Source organism: Leptosomus discolor, chromosome 10 (genome assembly GCF_034619465.1).
Source record: "Leptosomus discolor isolate bLepDis1 chromosome 10, bLepDis1.hap2, whole genome shotgun sequence".
Lineage (NCBI taxonomy): Eukaryota > Metazoa > Chordata > Aves > Leptosomiformes > Leptosomidae > Leptosomus > Leptosomus discolor.
In genome coordinates, this window is record NC_141400.1 from 16,584,290 (window position 1) to 16,601,986 (window position 17,697).

At 47.8% G+C, this 17,697-nt stretch overlaps 1 protein-coding gene across 1 annotated transcript in view; it reads left to right on the forward strand.

Annotated features, from left to right (window-relative positions):
- LOC104348397 (uncharacterized) overlaps nt 1-15,811 on the forward strand; it is a 28,253-nt gene extending 12,442 nt beyond the window's left edge. The window contains exons 9-24 of the mRNA XM_009953675.2: nt 720-764; nt 1,376-1,438; nt 2,752-2,796; nt 3,295-3,372; nt 4,917-4,970; nt 5,765-5,809; nt 6,309-6,398; nt 6,762-6,833; nt 7,601-7,642; nt 8,507-8,533; nt 8,939-9,010; nt 9,094-9,147; nt 9,413-9,439; nt 9,946-9,999; nt 10,685-10,771; nt 14,745-15,811. Coding sequence (XP_009951977.2) covers nt 720-764; nt 1,376-1,438; nt 2,752-2,796; nt 3,295-3,372; nt 4,917-4,970; nt 5,765-5,809; nt 6,309-6,398; nt 6,762-6,833; nt 7,601-7,642; nt 8,507-8,533; nt 8,939-9,010; nt 9,094-9,147; nt 9,413-9,439; nt 9,946-9,999; nt 10,685-10,771; nt 14,745-14,792 — 903 coding nt within the window. The 3' untranslated portion in view covers nt 14,793-15,811. The remainder of the gene's footprint in view (nt 1-719; nt 765-1,375; nt 1,439-2,751; nt 2,797-3,294; nt 3,373-4,916; nt 4,971-5,764; nt 5,810-6,308; nt 6,399-6,761; nt 6,834-7,600; nt 7,643-8,506; nt 8,534-8,938; nt 9,011-9,093; nt 9,148-9,412; nt 9,440-9,945; nt 10,000-10,684; nt 10,772-14,744) is intronic.
- The last annotated feature ends 1,886 nt before the right edge of the window (nt 15,812-17,697 follow it).

A 17,697-nucleotide genomic window follows, 5' to 3' on the forward strand; every position in this document is an offset into this window, starting at 1 on the left:
GGGCATCGCTGCCCAGCGCCTCGGTCTCATGGGGATTGCCCACTCTCTTAAGGACAGGCACGCTGCTTGGGTTGGGCGTTGAAGGCTGCGGGAGATTCACATGTCCAAGCTCTCCATGTTTTCTTCTGGTGGTGCCACCAAGTAAATCATTGCCTTTAACTGAAGCTGAAGCGCTGACAGAGCCCAGCCTTTCCCTCTTGCTCCTTTGTCCCAAAACAGATGTGGCCATGGGTGTTTTTCAGGCCAGAATTTGGCTTTAAAAATTTCATAACTGGCCAGTAAAATGAACGCCTTCAGCACTTACAAAGTGGTTTTACTCCAGGGGAAAAACAAAGCATAACAAGTGAAACAAGAAAATCTCCTGGTAGATGGGTGTGCTGGTGACTTGTGATGAAGTCCATGAGGAGGTCTTTGGGACCCAAAAAGCCTAAATGGATTAAATATCTAATTTCTATTAAAGGTGGAGAACATCTTACCCAGGCCCTGCTGTGAGCAAATTCTTGGAGATGTTCATCCACCTCCCTGGGAGCAGGGGAGGCAGAGACAGAGCTGGGTGGGAGCAGGGGAACATGCTGGAGCCTCCTGGGCTCCTTTCTGCAGCTTTCTCCTGGCCTCCTGCAAACCTTCTTGACCCCACTGGGGTCAAATGGCATGTTGGATCCTAATGCTAACTGTGTATAAGCTCTTTGTATTTCACTTTTTATATTTTATTTCATCAGGGTGATGATGGGATCCCTGGGGAACCAGGACTTATGGGCCCTAAGGTATGTTCTGCTCTATGTCCATCTAACGTATATGCTTGGCAGCATCTTTTGCTATCTGGTTTCTTGGCACAGTGTCACAGTTAGGACAGGCTGAGAAGCACATCTCTCCCCTGACATGGAAAAAGAATTTTAAAAAATTACAAAGAGAAGCATAAGCCACCCCTCTGCCATGGCAGCTCTGCCCAGAAGTCGTCTGCAATCACAACGTGTTGACTGTGGCAGAGAATTGCCAATTAGAGGCTCCTCTTGCAGCGGTAAATAAGGGAGTGTTGCTGGGGGTGGCACGGAGCTGGGGTCTGGGCTGTCGGTTTGCAGCGCTTAGATCAGGGTGCAGTGGGCTCTTACGGGAGCCTTCTCCAGATGCTGCGATTTTGGGGCTAACTTTATGGCTGACCATACCACCTGCAGCCAAACTGTTAAGCCTGAAAGCTCCATTTTTATCTCGAAAACTCCCCTTTTGCACCTAGGCAACATGATGTATTTCAGACTAAAAGCAGAGCTTTGCTCACTCATGTGTGTAAAAGTAAAGATGAAGCAAGAAAATTATAACCTGAAGAAATCTGATCTTCATCCTACCCATGTAGCGTTCATCAAAATTGCCTTGTTTTCAGGGAGAAAAAGGAAGCGCAGGTCCCAAGGGAGAGAACGGCACAGATGGCTTGCCAGGACCCAAGGTAAATAAAAGTCCATTAGCTGGGAAGCTGGGCACAGTGCTACTGAGGCAGGGGGTTTCAACTGAGTGGGTGTTTGGGGCCCTTTGCCTTATAAAAGGCTCATAAAATGCCCAAACTGAAACAAAACAGGGATGTTAGGAAGGATTTTATCTTTTCCTGGTGACTTAATGAAAGCTGGATTCAAACTGAGATCAATCTAAGAGTTTTTAAAATCGTCTCCTTGCATGGTTTTCATTGAATTGCCTCTTTTTCCCCAAAAGAGCTAAACCTCCGATCACATTTTGATCCCAGGTATTGATGGCTGCGGCATCACTTCAAAGCCCAGAGCACGCACTTGCTGTCCTGTTCCACTGACCTTCAAAACTGCCAAGAAATGCAGTAAGACTGTCTTGCTATGGTCAGTGGTGATGATGAGACCTGGACAGCATTCAAGGGCTGTTGTTTGCCCCCTCAGCTGCTGCTTATTCAGAAGGATCTGTACCCAGTCGTGTTTCTGTGTCAAACAGCTGTACCTCCTTGTTGGGCAGGAAACTGTGTATGATGAAGAAATGTGGGCTCAGGTGACCCTTAGCCCTTTTTTTGCTGAAACCTTAGTAGCAGTGCTGGTTTGTTGCCCCAGGATCTTGAGTTTTCCTATGAAGTGCCTTTGCATTTATACTGTTTTTTTACTTTTTGGAGGGCTTTCATTTGGCCAGCAAATGGATTTCCCATGGGTATGGCAAAAGGTACATTTTTTGATTCCTGAGCTGAATTTCAGGTCACTGCTGTGAGGGCGCTACAGCTTTCCAAAGCTTCCCAATTGTCAAAAGGAAAAAAAAGCGGGGGGCGGGGAGAAGGAAAAAATAATAAAAGCAAAAATTTGGCACAGTCCTTTTCCTTAAGCTTGCCTCAAAAATGGTTTAAACATGTCAGTTGAAACGTTCCACACACAAAGTTCAGCCTAAACCAAAGAGAGGGCCAGGTGAGAGTTCAGCACAAAGAGCCGGAGCTTGGCACGCTCGGAGCAGACAGCGGAGCCGGAGGGTGGCAGGGCACATCGCTGTTGTGGGGAGCTCAGCCCTGAGCGGGCCACTCCGCTCCCTCTGCGATGAGACATTTTCTTCCTGTAACTAGCTCATGCTGACGTTATTTTTTGCAAAATATATTTGCTCTGAAGTCAGATCTGTTTTTTTTGCTAAGAGAAGCAGTTCCTTGTTGGTGCCACACTTTTTCATCTAAAACATGTCTTGGCATCTCATGTAGTTACCGTATTTTTAAGATAAATAGCCTATGTTTTCCATGGTCTCTTTGACCAATGTGATTTTGATTTTCAGGGTGAACCTGGTGAGAAGGGAGGAATTGGCTCCATCGGACCCCGGGTATGGATGGTTCAGGGTTTTGCTTTTTCAGTTTGGAGTCGCATATTTGTCTCAACCTGAGCTGTTCCCCACCACCTCGTCCTGCTTAGCACGCAGTTGAATCGCTTCAGGATCAGTTCAGTGCTGGAAAATAGAGATGGTGCATATTTAAACAAACCATTATGTAGGTACCACATGCTGCCGTGGGAGATGGCTCTGGGAAATGCAGTCAAGTCCAATTTTCTTATCAATGTGACCATCCTGTGACCCTTTTTTTCAAGAGGGAAGCTGTAAATAGGGGTAATCAAGTGAGGATTTCTGTGCACTTCTCCGTTACACAAATTTATGCCCTTTTGAGTTTTGGTTGGATGACAGTTACAGCTGCCAGACCAGGCACTGATTAAATCGATGGTGTTTGTAAGGTGATAATCCCCAAACAGCCGGGTGTCAGTCTTTGCTTTCATACCACCTGCTTCTCAGATGCTGCAAAAACTAACTAGGATTTGTCCCTGGTTGCAGGGTCCCCCCGGCCTGAAAGGGGAACAGGGTGACACCGTAGTGATCGACTATGACGGCCGAATCCTGGATGCGCTCAAGGTGAGCCCCGCAGCAAGGCCATGCCGATTCCTGACTGAAAAACTGCCGAGCTCTGCCACGGTGGTGATGTGGCACTGTGTCTGTCCCTGTCCCACTTCTGCTTCCTGAGATCTCGGTTTCAGCACAGAGATGGCTGGGAGGGAAGAGCTTATGGCATCTGGGGGCTGAGGATACTTAGGATGTCGCAGCAAAAACAGTGGCAAAACTTGAGGCTGTGAGCTCAGGCTGGGTACCAGGCTTGTGGGATGCGTCTGTGGGATGTGAGTTAATGTTCTGCAGGTAAAAGCAACCCAAAGCAGCCTGTGAAATATAAACAGCTGATGCAACGAGTGTGAGCAGCCAAATTACAGTTCAAACACTGCCGGCTGCAGGGCCTTATTCCCACGGCACGGGGCAGAGCCGCGGTTTTCACTGAGCAGCCTCTGGAGTGGTTTTCTCGGCAAGCAGCGGTCGGGATGCGGGAGGAAGGGAAACAGTGCCCAAGCCCTAACCTGCCCGACTGAGCAGTGCCCTGCCATGTTCATTAAGATGAAAGAAGCTGAATAAAATTAATTACAGACGTATTTGAGAACCATCCTAATTGTTTTATAACAGGCTGCAGGGATACACAAAGTGATGGTAATTACCGTTTGCCGGATGTCTGCACGGCATGCAGCGTTGTGAGTGGAGTTTATGGAGTGCAGTGGTTAGAGACTCCATCAAATGTCTGGAGACTTCATCTGCTGGGCCCAGACCCTCTCCTGTGTGCTGCACGTGGAGATTGCCACAGGGCACGTCATTGAACCTCACTAACTTTGCCGTTTTCCTGCTTATTCACTGTTTCCAGTGTTTGCGCACTGACCTGTCTCACGGACATTGCTTTGGAAAGGGGTGGCTTTACACAGCTTTGGGTGTGATTAAATGTGGTGGTATTTGAGCATGCACTCACAGGAAAAGGTGCTCAAGGATATGATATGGTGGGTTTTTTCAGCTGAGCGAGACTGTGAGCTTTGCTGTTTGAGATAATTTGCAAGTTGCAAAATATTTGTTCATCTCAAGGCAGTTCACACTCTCTGCACCCAGCAGTGCCCAGGAGAAACAGCTTATTTAAGTGTGCAAGGTTTTCCTGCTGTTAGTGCTCACACAAACTCCTTTGTTTCCCCTCTTTAATTGCACCTCCCTGGCTGGGTGTCGCTGTTTTCAGCAGGATGCTTCTCCCCAGCCGGGCTGGCTGGAGGGGGCAGAATGCAAAAAAGAGACCATCAGATTTGGGGCTGCACCTCTGGCTCAAGGCATTTTGCCTCTTACCACACGTACTGCTGCACCTGTACACCCAGCTACTCCAGTTGTGTTTCCTTTTGCATGAGCATCCCTTGTGCTGGAGGGGCCCTCGGGTCGCTCAGTGTCAGCTGGGCTCATCGTGGTGTTTGGGCAACCCCAGTCACACGAGTGTCTGTTGTAGATCGCGGCTGGGAGCTGCTCCCAGCTCATCCCCAGCAGCACGACAATAGTGTGCCATATTCATATTAGTCATGCTTGTCCCCGGTTTGTTTGCTGTGTTTCAGGGTTCACCGGGTCCCCCAGGGCCACCGGGCCCCCAAGGCGCTCCAGGTCCCAAGGTGAGCCAGACCTCTGCCATGCAGATGGTGTTTCCTAGAGAGTGACATGGTCGTTGGCAGCTCTCCATGTAGCGAGTGTCTCCCGAGCCAAAACAAGGCAGGCTATGCCGGCTGTGGGGCTTGAGGCTACATGTGGTAAAGGGAATGCTATTTAACACTTTCTCGGGCTGAAAAAGGACGTGTTCACCCAAAAGCCAAAGTTTTGTTAGCCTGTCTCTGGTCTCCAGACTCTTCCAGAGGATGCTGTCCCAGAAACAAATCCACTCCCAATCCCACACCTGATGGGTGAAAGCCTGGCCCCTTTGAGATTTCCTCATTGCATGTGGCAGGAGGCAGAAGTAAACAGGAGAAGCCGTTGTGAGGAGGGGCCAGTGGTCCCAAAGCTGTGCCGAGACGCCCTCCATCCCTTCCTCCCCATGTGCCGCTTGCTGCCCCAGCACTGTGTCCAAGCAGGACTGCTCTGTCCTCCCGCTTCACAAGCAATAGCCAGTTACCTACAGTCAGCTGTAGTTTCTGTAAGAGAAGCATTTAACCTACAAAAAAAATGTCTCAGAAGAACAGGATGGAGTGGGATTTCAGTGCTTCTCGAGGTCTCCATGCTCCCCAAATTTGGATGAGCCGGTAATGTTGGCACATGACTGAAACCTCCTTGCTGCTGCTCCTGAGCCTGGCAATGGCAAACCCCATAACCCCAACGGTTGAAACGTGAATAACTCATTTCCTTGCAAAATGCTTTCCAGAGATGATTTCCTGATTTAAGTGACCGTGGGCTCCCCTTCCTTGTGTCGTTTCAGGGAGAGCTGGGCTTGCCGGGTCCACCTGGACTGGATGGTGAGAAGGTGCGTGGGGCATGGCTGGATTGAACGAGACCTTGCAGGAGCTGAGTTAAAAAGTTTACTTGTGTGTCCGTGAGAGCTGTTGCTGTGAAAAGCAATTCTCAGCCTGCCAGGAGCAAGCTGTGCCCCGTAATTTCCAGTGGCATCTCCTTGAATTAATCACCCTTTGACTGTGGCCCCGCGCTCAGCCGGGAGCGTGCAGATGCTGCTCCTGGCCACATCTGCCAAGCTAAAGGGGCTCCTTTTACCAGTGGTTCGTCAGACACGGTCTCAGATTTTGTCATAAACCTTCCCAACCCTAAACGGCTGCAATCCGTGCTACGGCCCAGCCAAATTCTGCTGCGCCTACAAAACCAGCATATGTAAGTTTTAACGTTAAAACATGTTTCCATGACCTCGTGCTGCCCTATGGAGACAAACAGCAGAAAGGCAAAAATGGCTCTTGTGGGGGATTTTTTTTAACAGTTTTCTCCTAAGCAAGTTGTTTTCTGTAAACTTCCAGGGTCCCAAAGGAGCGAAGGGTGACCAGGGCAGTGCGGGGATCGCTGGACAGAAAGGAGAGACAGGAGAAATGGGCTTAGTGGGTCCACCGGTACGTCCCTCTTCCTGTCCCTGTACATTTACTGCTTGGTTCTTTAACGTCCTGATTTCTGCAAATGCTCGGAATATGGCCGGGTTTGCTGATCTAAGCAATGGCCTGTCCACACCGCAATATGCTGAGCTGGAGGATGCGGGAGCTTTGAATCTTCTTTGCTAATGGTGACGGTAACAGCTTATGCAGAAGGTGATCTAAGCTGGTAGCAAGGAGGAGAAAAATCTTTTCTTAAAGTCCTCTGGGGATGAATGTGAGCTTTGCTTGAGCTGAGGCTCGAATTTAGAGGAAGACACATGTGTTTCTCTCTGTTTTGCTTTCCTGGAGGATGCACCACATCAGCATTACGTTTTTATCTTTTAGGGAGCAGAAGGGCCAAAAGGAGACAAAGGAGAAAAAGGAGACACCGGGTCACCGTGTTTGCAGAATAATCACGTAAGATCCTGGCACCATGCAGCCTCTTCCGTGACACGGGGTCAGGCGAAGTCGGGGGGTGCAGGCTTGAGGCACCGGTCCTGCATCCATCCGTGTAGCAAGGGGGAGCAAAACCCAACTGTTTTCTACAAGGACTTTCAAATGCATCTAAACGGGGTTTATTCGTTAGGGGAAGACTCTCTGGACACTTGGCACCGCTAAGTTACTTTAGATTTTGCATCGATGGTTGAGATACTGGATGCTGCTGTTATGTTTTGTTTTGAAAACATAATTTGGCTCCTTGCAGTTTTATAGGATTTCTGCGTCCTTTTTTCCTTATTCATGCCTTTTGCTTAAAAAAAAAAAAAAAAATAATGAAGTGGTGGGTTTTGAGAGGTTTTTTTATTAATGACGTGAGAGCTTTAATTTTGGGGGGGGTTTGGGGTTTTTTTCTTTGGTGTTTTTTTTTAATCAAAAAGGCTGGTTTCCTCTGGTCTGTGCAGAAAATTGCATCATTTTCCATTACATCCATTTTGTGACCAGCAAATACACTGAGCAGCGTGGGTCACGCTTCTCATTTCAGACCCTAACTTGATCCACGTGCTTATTAAGATTAATTTATCTATAAATACTACAAGCAACTCTTTTATTAGCAGATATTTTGATTAAAGCCATTAAACGAGAGGTCATTAAATCATGATTTTGGGCCGTGTGACATTTCCATTCCCAACTTCTGTCTTCTCTCTGTGCCCAGCCGCATTAATGTGCCGTTTAATCCCCTTCCGCAGATCATACCTGAGCCCGGACCCCCCGGATTACCCGGCCCTATGGTAGGACTCTAGAAAGCAGCTCATGCAATTGAGTGTTGCTGCAGATTTGTTATCGCGTGCGAATAGTTACAGACGAGGGTGGTTTGCTCTGTTTAATTGTTGTGGGCTCCTGTGAATCTGGGAAAAAAAAAAAAACAGGGAAGAGCTGCAGCGTTGGGTGCCGTCTTTGGAGAGATGGAAGCACCTGATCTAGGAGAGTACCTCAGCGTTTGTGGCACCCTTTGCAAATAAGCAAGTTGTTCCTCGGGATGGGGAAAAGGTAAAACCCTGTGGGATGGGGAAACCTGTTCCCCACCACGACGGTGTCGGCATTCCCATAAATTTGCCCAAGTTTTTCGCCATCTGCAGTGGGAGAGGATGCGGGTGGTGAAGAACACACGGAGCACTTCTGATGCAGGTATCTGAGGTGTTTGGTACCTGCGATGCTCCAAAAGGCTGAGGAGCTGTCAAGGCCATCAGGAAGGTCAGGATGTGTCCAAGACGCACTTTCTGAGACCGCGGCTTTCCGGGCAGCATTCCTAACCCGGGAAGTGTCCCCAGCCCTGCCCGGGCTCGGAGGGCTGCGGTGGCACGGTGCTGCCCTCCGGAGCTTGCTGTCACTTCCTTCAGCAGAGCTCTCGCAGTGCTCGCTCCTTAAAGCTCGTGTTGCAGAGCTTTATTGTTGCGTGTTACGCAAAGCGGTCCTTTGCAGTTCCTCTTTCCCCTGAGCTGACGTCGGAGAACCAAATAAACCGCCACCTGTCTTGAAAAGAACTGTTTGGCCATTGTCAGCCCATAATTTGAGCGAGAACTGGTTTGGGAAGCAAACTTTGGGGTTTGTTTTTTACATTCTGGTTTTCAAATGCACCATTGTCTTTCCCACAGGGTCCTCCAGGAATCCAGGGGCCTAAAGTAAGTCAATAAATTAAATGTCACCCACTGTTTCCAGGCTGCCAGTGCATTATTTACAGGCTCACAAAGGCCTGTCAGCTCTGGGGACTGATTTTTTTGTCACTGTTTGTGACAACACATCCCTTGGTTGTGCTGTTTGGAAAACAAGCCATTTTTCCTTCTAAACACATTTACAATCTTAAACCCTTCTCCAGCACAGAGTCCTAAGGGCCAGTGGCACATCCGAGTCAGGGGTTCCAAACCCACAGGCTTAAACCTGTATTTTCAACTATTTTCTCCTATGGTCTGGTCAGGAGGAAAATGTTCCCAGCAGCGCGGGTACAAGCATCCCAGAGATGTGGTAGGATGGAGCGGTGGGCGCAGAGCTGCCAGGTCGCCTTGGTTGATGCCGTTTCCTTCATGCAGGGCTTGGACGGTGCGAAGGGAGAAAAAGGCGACAGCGGTGAGAAGGGGGATCACGGCGACACCGGACCCGCTGTGAGTCGTTCTCCCCATTGCAGTTCTGGTGGTTGACAGAAGCACAGAGACTATCCCAACACCTTGTTCCTGTTTTCTTTAAGGGTCTCCCGGGTGCTCCAGGGCTCATCGGTTTACCCGGTACCAAAGGAGAGAAGGTAATCATCGGTGGGGGAAAGGAGCAGTGATGTGGTGTAACCCTAAAATAGGGGCTGTAGAATCCTGCTGCGGTGGGTCCAGCCAGAACTGCAGAGCTGGGCTTATTGTCGTTATCCCAATGCATGGCGAGGAGCTGCCCTCAAAGCCCAGGGGCTGTTGGGTGAGCCCGTGCTGTCGCTACTGGATTTCACCAACTGGATGCAAGTTTGCCTGCAACACCAAACTCCATGTGGCATGTCTTAATTTTTATTTTTACAACTGCAGGGAAAGCCGGGGGAGCCAGGACTGGATGTGAGTATGAAAAACATTAATTGTGCTCTGTAGAAACATGAACAACATGCATGTAAAGGCCATCAGATTGCTTGAGATTGTCAGAAAAATACGTAGCTCACATTGTACAGACTACCCTCCCTTACACATGGTGCACGTGGAACGATGTCTGTAGGAAAGGGCTTACTTCAGGCCGGTTGCCAGACTACTTCCACGGCACGGTGGTAACTGCTCAGCTGAAGATGCCACTGGGGTTTCCCTTCCCAACTGAGAATATTTGTCTTGGATTCAGTGAAACAAAAATCTCCAATAGCTGTTACTGGGGTATGGTAAAGCAGTAGCTTTCCCAAGAAATGGCTGACATACCCAGTCAACAGGAAGAAAACATCATCTTTGTCGCCATGGGAGGATTGGTTGATTGCTGGAGGTTGCTTAAGTTGAACAGAGATGCTGGGATGTTCACATACTAAACTTAAAACCTTTTTTTTTTTTTTTTTTCCCCCCCAACCTAAAAATTGCCACGATAGGGTTTCCCAGGTCTCAGAGGAGAGAAAGGAGAGAGAAGTGAAAGAGGCGAGAAGGTGAGCGGGTTATGGCTATAGAGATGCCTGTGGGGGCAGGAGTGGCTGCTCTTTTCAGCAGGCAGCGATGCTTGCCCTGGGTGCTGGTTCCCTCTCCAGCCTGGCAGTGCTTCTCGGGTCACTGCTGTAAGGTCTTTCCAGTGACACAAGTATTTGTGTGGTCCCAGTGTAGGGCAGGACATGCAGTTAATTCCTACCCGCTTGGAAGTGCTTTCTGGAAGCCTGTCCCCACCACCCCCAGCACAGCCATTGTGGGAAACTGGAGCAGCCTGACAGCTCCAGGTTGCAAAGAATTGCTAGTTTTGGTTTATAGACCTTGAAAATGGATCCAAATCAAAGGTTTTGTTACAGGGACCCTTAAATAACAGGGTGCCCAGCCGGAGGTAGAAGCCCAGCTGAGCGCAGGGCAATGGCTGGAAGCTGGTGCTCCCACTAACTGTCAGATACCAACCTGGTTTCTAGCAGAAAGCAGTTATTTAGTCATTCTCTTATAAAACTATCTATTAAATATCTCCCCCCCCCAGCTTTAACTGAAGATTTTCACAGTGATTTAATCACTCAGCTGAGGTTACAGTAGTGCAAACATTCCTACTCGGGGTGAGATGTGGGACTCTGCAAGTGCTGTGTGACTTAAAGCCAAGGTGTTGCCCTTCCTGTTCCTGACGTTTTCCTGTTGTGCCAACAGGGTGAGCGAGGAATACCGGGGAGAAAAGGAGCCAAAGGGCAGAAGGGGGAACCAGGCCCTCCCGGACTGGATCAGCCTTGTCCCGTGGTACGTCTTTTTATTTCACTCACCCTAAGCGCGCGTTGCCAGGACTGAAGAGGAGACGCAGCTTTGCAGCAGGGAAAGGGAGGGAGGATTTGGTAGTTCTTTATTTTGCAGTAAATCAGAGCAGATGGTTATTGTTTTCTCACTTTTCTTAATGGTTTGTTTTATCTGCACTGCTGGAAGTTCACTGCTCGCTGTAAGGGCTCCTCACTGGCCAGATGGGAGTGAGCCACAGCAGTAAAAATAAAGAATCTTTGTGTGAAGACCTTCTTATTGTAGTTGGGAACAATGGGCTTCAGTAACGCTCTTCGGGAGATAGCATGCCCTGGTGAAGCTGCCGGCCTGGCTTTGGAGTGCATTTGAAATCAGGGAGTAACTCGATGCAGTGGATGGGAGCCGAAAACCAGGTCAGCTCCATCCCTTCATCTCTGCAAACTGAGCAAGGGAAGAGCCTGGCTCTAGCTCTGCTCTGTGGGGACGTGGGTCGGAGTTGATACCATCTTAGTACTGCCAAAGAGAAGCGATGTGTGAGCTGGAGCTCCCCAGGCTGCAAAGAAACGCCCCTGGGAGGAGAGACCTCCTCGTGTTTCTCTGCCCGAGATAGCACCTTGTGGCTCAGGTCTGTCCCTTGTCAGACACGTCCCGGGCCACCGCTGTACAGTGTGTACAGATGGGCTTTCCAGGAAACTTCACGGGTGTTTGAGCCTGAGGAAGGTGCATCTCCCAAGTCCACTTCCAGGAGCTCTCATTCCTTTGATAGAGAAAAAAATCTATATTTGTTTATAAGAAGTTATTTGGCCTGGTACAATTTACCTCCTTTTCATTACTGTTTTTCATATAATGACTAAAAGCAGAACTCTCCTTTCCCTAAAATGCTTTGAGGCTGCAGGAAAAGTGATTTGTATCAACTATTGAACTGAAACTACTGAAATGTAGCTGTTAGACCTTAGTTCAGAGGTATCCAACTAGTAGTGCCAGGTACCTGCTTCACCATGCTCCAAAAACCCATTTCTTGTCTAAATGTGTGACTTTTTCTTGCCCCACTGGCACAGCTATGGCGATCAAAGCTGTTACATAGCTCCACTGTACCAGCAAAAAGCTCCTTCGCTCAATATGCTTTATTTTGCTTGGAGACTGAATGTAAACTGCAATTAATTTTTTCGTTTCTGATGGATCACCTTTCCTCCCTCAACATGTTGGATGATTTAACCCTCATCTTTTTCACTGCTCTGTTACAAACATGAATTTCTGGTTTGTGTACGGAAGATCTTTCCCAGATGACAGACTCTACGTGTCTGTGAATTCCCTACCATAAAACTTCTTCTGCTGTGTCATCAGAAATGGAGGTGTAAAGTTCTGGACCCATCCTCCTCCTCCTCTGCCAAAACACGGGTGTCCATCTGAGTAACTCCCGTGTCCTGTATCATTCTCAACAAGCAGTTATTTTTTCAAACAGGGAGATCGTAGCATTGCAGGCAGCAAAAGGGACCCAGGTTTACCAGGCCTGGATGGGGTGAGCATGCCCTGCCCTCTGGTACAGTATCTGCTCGCTTTCTTTCTTGCATGGCTTGTGTGTGTTTCTGCTGTGGCCAAGCCCTGTCCCGAGAAGCAAATCCCTCCAGGGAGAGGAAGGACACGAGGCAGGAGAGCTGGAACAAGATGTTTCACTTTGGCATTCAGGGAAGGATGCCAACGCGTTGTGCCTTCTTCCTCCCAGTTAAAATGACTGGATAAGGAGCATAAGCAACGGGAGATCACGTAGGGGATGCTTGGCCCTTTAGGATAAAAATGCTAAAAATTAGTTCTGGTTTCTCTCAGCACCTATGGCCCTGCTGGGTTCCCCTCGTGCCTGTGCTGCTGCAGCCCCGTGAGGCCGATTCCCAGCTGGGTTTGGAAAAGCTTTCCCCGAATGAACGGCCAGTTCTGCGGAGTGGGGGTCACTCTGGGCATTAGCAGGGCGTTTGCTATATCAGCATGTAGCTGTGCCCCGCAGAGCTCAGGTTGAAGTCCAGCCTGGAGGTTATGCGGGAAGGTTCGTGCTCTGCTCCCCAAAAGGGCTCTGCAGGACTAGCTAAAAGAGGTCATTGTTTTATTTTCATTTTTTTAACCATAGAAAATGCTGCATGTTAGATGATTTGCAGTTGTCTGCAGAGAAACAAAAGGGCAGTAAGCTGTGTCTCTTTCAAAAAGTTAAATTACTTTCATATGTGTCAAAGAAACCAATTACTAGCAGCAGGCCCGCTTCAACTCTTCGTATTTACTCCCCAGAGATGATGTATTTACCAAGTATCTCCCATCTTAACTGTATAGACCTATCTGTACTGAAGGCATTACAGACTGCAGGAGGTGATTTCTCCTGTACGTAACTACTACGTGACTAGTTAGTAAAGCACGTGGACATCTTCCTGCTTGGGTACGTGAGGGTGAGTTGCATGTTGGCTGGGAGTGTTGTCCTCCTCCTCCGTGCGGTGGGGGTTTGCCGGGTGCTCAGCGATGGCTTTCCCTCCCGGAGCACGAGCACGAGCCTTACACGCAGGTTGCAAAAGCTCTTTTTTAAGTTGACAAGTCGTGCTGGAGGCACTCAGGTGAAACGTGATGGGAAGGCCTGGAGGTTCCTGATGGCCAAAATAAGTTTTTTGAGCACAGGGGAAGGAGAAGCTGCCCAGGGCAGAACCCAACGCCGTGACCATCGGTGTTAGGATGCACTTTAACAGCGGGTCAGGACCCTTCTAGGTCAAACAAGCGCTCTGCGCTCTGTCCCCTTTACCCTTCACCCCCAGACAGCTCTGGCAAATGTGCAAGTGTTGCCTTTTTTTATGAATAGCTGTGATCAGAAATACTGACTGGTCCCAGCAGAAAAATGTGTATGTTTTCTGACTAATGTTATAGGAAAGCATGTGAAAATAACTTGACCTGTGACACTACGAGTAGCTGGAGAGGGTAACCTTACTTCACTGCATCTGTTTTATTGGGCATAGGCTATTTTACATATAAAATCAATTACAGAATACAAAAAATGTGATGACTGACATTTACAGTAAAAAATGTAAAAATGCATTTTGACCTGTATTTGCGCTAGCAGTTGTCTCGCTGCGTACGCATCCTCGAGGCTTCCCACCCCTAGTTAATTTGGAGGTGGCTCTGAGGGAAGGGTCAGTGCACGTGTGCTCTCTGTAGCTCTACAGGCAGAACGTCATGTGATCAGAGATCCAAGACCCATTAAAAAATCCAGCATCAGAAAAGGCAGCTGAATCAGCTATTTCTTCTAAAGTATCTTGAAAGAGTTGGTCACACATAGTCCATTCCTCTTCTAAGGGGCTCCTTCCTTTTCAGGGTTTTCCTCCTGGTAAGTAAGCTCTTCTGGCTTTCTCATTTCTGTACGTTTCTTGTTATCTCCATCAGAAAAAGACAAATATTTTCACTCCCTTTGCATAGTCCACAACTCATCCTATGTCAATCAGTTCGGCAACTCAAGATTTCTTAAAGAAACTAAGTACTGCAGGATCGAATTTAACACAATTAGGATATCATCCGGGGGGGAAAAAAAAACTACATCACTGCCCCCAAGCCAAAAAGCACGTATTAACAAAAAAATACATTTCCACATCATGCTTTCCACACAGATGTCTGATTGCAAAAACCACTACCTTACAAAGCAGATTATGAAGTTAATTAACTGTGGTTCCAAATTGTTATATTTGTTCACATTTTCTTTTTTGTTTAAAGGAAAAAGGAAGTGTGGGGTTATTATTTATTATTTTTTTTACCCTGGGTTGTCTTCAATTTTGTGTTGTGACACACGGATTACATTGCCTGCACATTTATTTTTGTGCATCTACAGTAAATGGGTTTTGCATGGTAATTAATGGTGCTGCTAAACCTTCCGTCGTTGTGAAGGCTGAGCTTTGGGTTTTGGGGTCTGACACTTAAAAAGTCAGGGTCAACAGAAATTAAATCTGTAAATTCCATTTTGCAGGGACCAGACGGACTGCCAGTAGCAGGATGTTGGCACAAGGTACAGTAATAATAATAATAATAATAGTATATCCTGAGGTCCTGAGTAATTTTGTTTGCTGCACAGTGACTGTTTGCACGGCTGCACATCCTTTAAGCCACAAGCTGCACGCCCAGGAGAGCAGCAGTCCATCCAGCCTTGCGCCTTGTTCCCCACAGCTGTGGACTGGCGATGGGAACATGGCTCCAAAACCTGGCTGAGCATGAAAACCCGCTCTTGTCCGCCCTGTCGGCAGCAGTGCCTTTTGCCAGGCTTGCTCAGGCTGGGCTTTTCTCACAGCCCGGGCAGTTTAAGAACCACTTGTGCAAAGACTGCACCACTCTGCAATATGTGCTGGGGTGACTCAGCCCACGCCCTCCAGCCGAGACTTTTACAGCGGGTTACCTCTTTGCCGTAGAGTTACAAAACATTTCTTTCCAAACAAAGACTTTTCTGCCATTGTAATGACGATCCACAACCACTACGCTGGCTCCAGCCAGGAAATCTGCCTCGCATCCCGAACAGCCAGGGGTTGGAGGTGCCAAAGGCAGCCTGGGAGGATGAGGAGAGACGTGTCCCCCAGTGAGATGAGGATTTGATCCAGCCTTGTAGGAGGATGCTGTAACCTCATCCTCCGACAAGGGGATGGCACTGAAGCCGAGGGCAGTTACTAACCCAGTTTCAAGCATGTGGACACAGTTCGAGTTAACAGCGAGCATGTTATCGACTGGTTGCAAACCCTCAGTTAGAATGTGAGCACGCCCTTAGCATATAAAAATCCTTCATTCTGTGGTAAGTCATTTGGATGTACTGTTGATATTGAAAGAAATTGGAATGCCAGTCCTTATAATATTAACAGTAAGATTAATAAGTGTAATGAATGGAGCATTTCCCTTTGACTAAAACATTTTTTCTGTGTGTTCTTTTTCAGTGATCTATAAGCATGAAGCACAATTGTAAATAATGTGATATATTTTGATCTTTTTAATTTTTGTATAAAAAAAGGAAAAAAAAAACTTTCAACAGTAATATATTGACCTTTTTTTATACTGGATTCTGTCATTTATGGACTTTGAAAATACTGTAAAGCTCCCAAACCCATAAGATACGCATGATAACATCGGGATTTGATCAAGGTACCAACGGCAGCAGCTGGGAACGAGCGGCATTCCCTGCTGACGTTGCTGCGGGAACTAACAGTACTGAGACGGCGCGTTGCCCGGTGTGCCTGACCGCATGGAGGAGGGAGAAATCCCCGTCCTCATCTGTCTCTCAACTCTTGTCTTTGCATTGCACATGCGCATTAAAAGGGCGACAAAACCTGGCTGAAAACAAAGAAGAAAAACAGGATGCAGCCCTAGAGATGGACGAAGCTGCTGTGCACCATCTGGTCCAACAGGAGAAGGACTTGCAACTTGCAGAGGAACAAAGCCAAGCTCCATCCATTGCTCCCTGCTGTCGGTATGACGGGAATAGCAATTCAGAACAACCTTGACTACCTGTGGTTATTTCCGCTACTGTCAAGAAAAGCTTTTTTTTGTTGTTTTTGTTCTCAAGAGGAAGCGCCTCTGGGTCCTGGTCTGGGTCTGGGGCTGAGGATGGGCAAGCGCTTTGTTGCCGTGGAACCCAACTTCCCCAAGCAACCTCCACTGCGGAGTTTCAAAACACAAAAACCAGCGACACTTTCAGTGTAGAGCTGCAGGACAGGGAGGGCTCTGCTGAAGTCTTTTCTTAAACAACAGAGCACATAATGTTGCTGCTGGATTTCCCAAAACTTGGGGAGTTGGGAGTATTTAATTGTCTTGGTTTGTAGGGTTCATTTGCAATTGGGTTTTTCTTGGTTTACGTGGTTTTAATTGTGAACTCTGTAACTCTGCACACTCCCTCTTGTCCTCTTCCTTCTCTCCCCTTTTTTGGTCTCTTTCTTTAAATTACCTCATCTCGGGCACATCCCATGCAGAGCAGGATAATGAATAGAAGGAGGATTATGATTTTGGTATCTGCATATGGCATTAAGTGAGATCAATTAAAAATTCGCAAACTGTTCCATTGTTCACATTTTTAAAGATGTTGGAAAAAAATAGCGAATGTGCAATGAAAAGCCATAAAAAATTATTTCAGGGAGGAAGAAAATGGCTTACAGCCGAGTCTGTTCAGCTTACAATGAAGATCAAGAGGCAGTTGGATTCCTTTACAGGGAGGAGATACTTTATATTAACAAGTTCTGAAATGGAACAGAGAGATGTACAAATATCTGTCCAAGGGGTAGAAGCTGAAGCTACACAAAATCAAATAAAGCAAGCCATGGATTTTTAATGGTGAGACTGGTTAATCCTAACCAGACCAGTGATGTAATCCCCATCGCTTCAATGCCTTTCTGATTTAACAGATCATTTCTGGAGGAAATACTTCAGCCCAATACAAGTTGCTAGGCTCTGTGCAGGAGTCTTGGGTGAAATTAAGACCCTGACAGTGCTATCAAACCAGATGATGTAAGGGCTCTCTGTGGCCTTGATCTTAGAGAATACAGAAGGGAGTCATTCTTGGTACCCTGGGCAGATCCAAACCCTCTGTTAGATCCTTGTTCCACTGGATCTCTTACGGCAGCTACTGCCAGAGAGGACTCGAGGGAGGGACGCACCCATCCGGGGGCGATCTGCTCTGCGCGAGCTGACCTGGCGCTAAGGGAGGTCTTGCTCCGATATTCTGCAGAACAGCAGGGCCGTGCTCAGTGCTCCAGGCGGGCAGGGTGACGTCTGGCTGATGTCTGTGAGGTCTTAGCTGTGACTGGGTCCTAGGTGTCCTCGAGCTGATCCTTTTAGTCAGCTGGGAGTGTTTGTTTTCTGCCGGTACATGCCGAAATGGCCATTTAGCTCAGTAGATGTGGATGCAAATGACTTACGGCTGTGGGCAGTGGACTTTTGTTACCTGTGTT